This window comes from Lipotes vexillifer, unplaced genomic scaffold (assembly GCF_000442215.2).
Source record: "Lipotes vexillifer unplaced genomic scaffold, Lipotes_vexillifer_v1.1 scaffold944, whole genome shotgun sequence".
Taxonomy (NCBI): Eukaryota; Metazoa; Chordata; class Mammalia; order Artiodactyla; family Lipotidae; genus Lipotes; species Lipotes vexillifer.
The window spans coordinates 1,964,790-1,965,785 of NW_006785040.1; the positions used below are offsets into that span (position 1 = coordinate 1,964,790).

The 996-nt window shown below is 62.2% G+C and overlaps 1 protein-coding gene across 2 annotated transcripts in view; it reads right to left on the bottom strand.

Moving 5' to 3' along the window:
- Positions 1 to 996, bottom strand: part of DPP6 (dipeptidyl peptidase like 6) — an 800,631-nt gene that overhangs the window by 564,742 nt on the left and 234,893 nt on the right. The window contains exon 1 of one of the 2 annotated variants that reach the window (XM_007457181.1): positions 398 to 585. The exons of the other annotated variant lie outside the window; for it this stretch is intronic. Within the exon in view, the coding sequence (XP_007457243.1) occupies positions 398 to 454 (57 nt within the window). The 5' untranslated portion in view covers positions 455 to 585. Of the gene's footprint in view, positions 1 to 397; positions 586 to 996 lie in introns of those variants that run through there. 2 annotated transcript variants of the gene reach the window in all.

The window sequence follows — 996 nt, forward strand, 5'->3', positions numbered from 1 at the left end:
GGGGGTTGGCACTAGCCACTTCCTCCCATCACCCCCTCCCCACCCCCAGATTACAAAGTATTATAGTTGGAAACCTTCACAACTGACATGCTAAATTTGGCAACTCTGAGAGTGGCCTTTGTCCTCAGGTCCCTACACATCAAGTTTACCTCTCCAGATGTCCCCCGGGCACATGCATTATTCATGGACCAGGGATCGCTCAAAAACAGAAGTGGGGGAGAGGTTAGAGGCAGACCCCAGGGCACACGCTCGGCACTTTATCTCAGGGGCCAGCTTCGTGGCTCAGGGGGCTACAGTGGTGCAAATACAAAATCATTCAAGAGGCACAATCCCCCCCCCCCCACCTCACCACACGCACAACACCGAGACGCGGGCACACTCCGGAAAGCAGCGTTACCTGCTCCTGCTGTTGCATGGATTTCCCTGAAGCATTTGGCTCCTTGGCTGTAGTCATGATTTCCTGTTCAGGGTGCACACAGGCACAGGGGCAGGTGCGATCTGCCCAGGAGTTTGGGGCCACCGGAGTCCACTGGGCGGGAGGACCGGGATTTATTTAGTCCATGCTTCCCAAATCACACGGCTACTGGGGCAGGGTGGGGGAGGACCAGTGAGCAGAGCAGCCTAGTTTTCTTTTTAAATGCAAAGAGCAGAGAGCGGCTCCGAAAGGGGAGATGCTGCGGCTTAGCGGGGCCTCTCCTGTTAGCAACAGCCTCTGCAATCGCCACAGAAACAACGACAACTGCTTAGCAACCGGCAAGTGGCGGCGCGGTGCAGGAAGGGGACCCGAGCGATGAGCGCCGCTCCCACCCGCCTCCCGTGGCGCACGGCGCATGCTCGGGCCGTGGCCGCGGGGAGGGGAGGGGGCTGGGCAGGGGGCCCCGGCGGGAAGGGGGCGCCGGCGGGGGGAGGGGACCCCGGCGCGGCGGGGCGCGGCGCGGCGCGGCGCGGCCACAGGTCCGGGAGCTTGTCGCCAACCTGCCCAGGTGGCCGGACCTG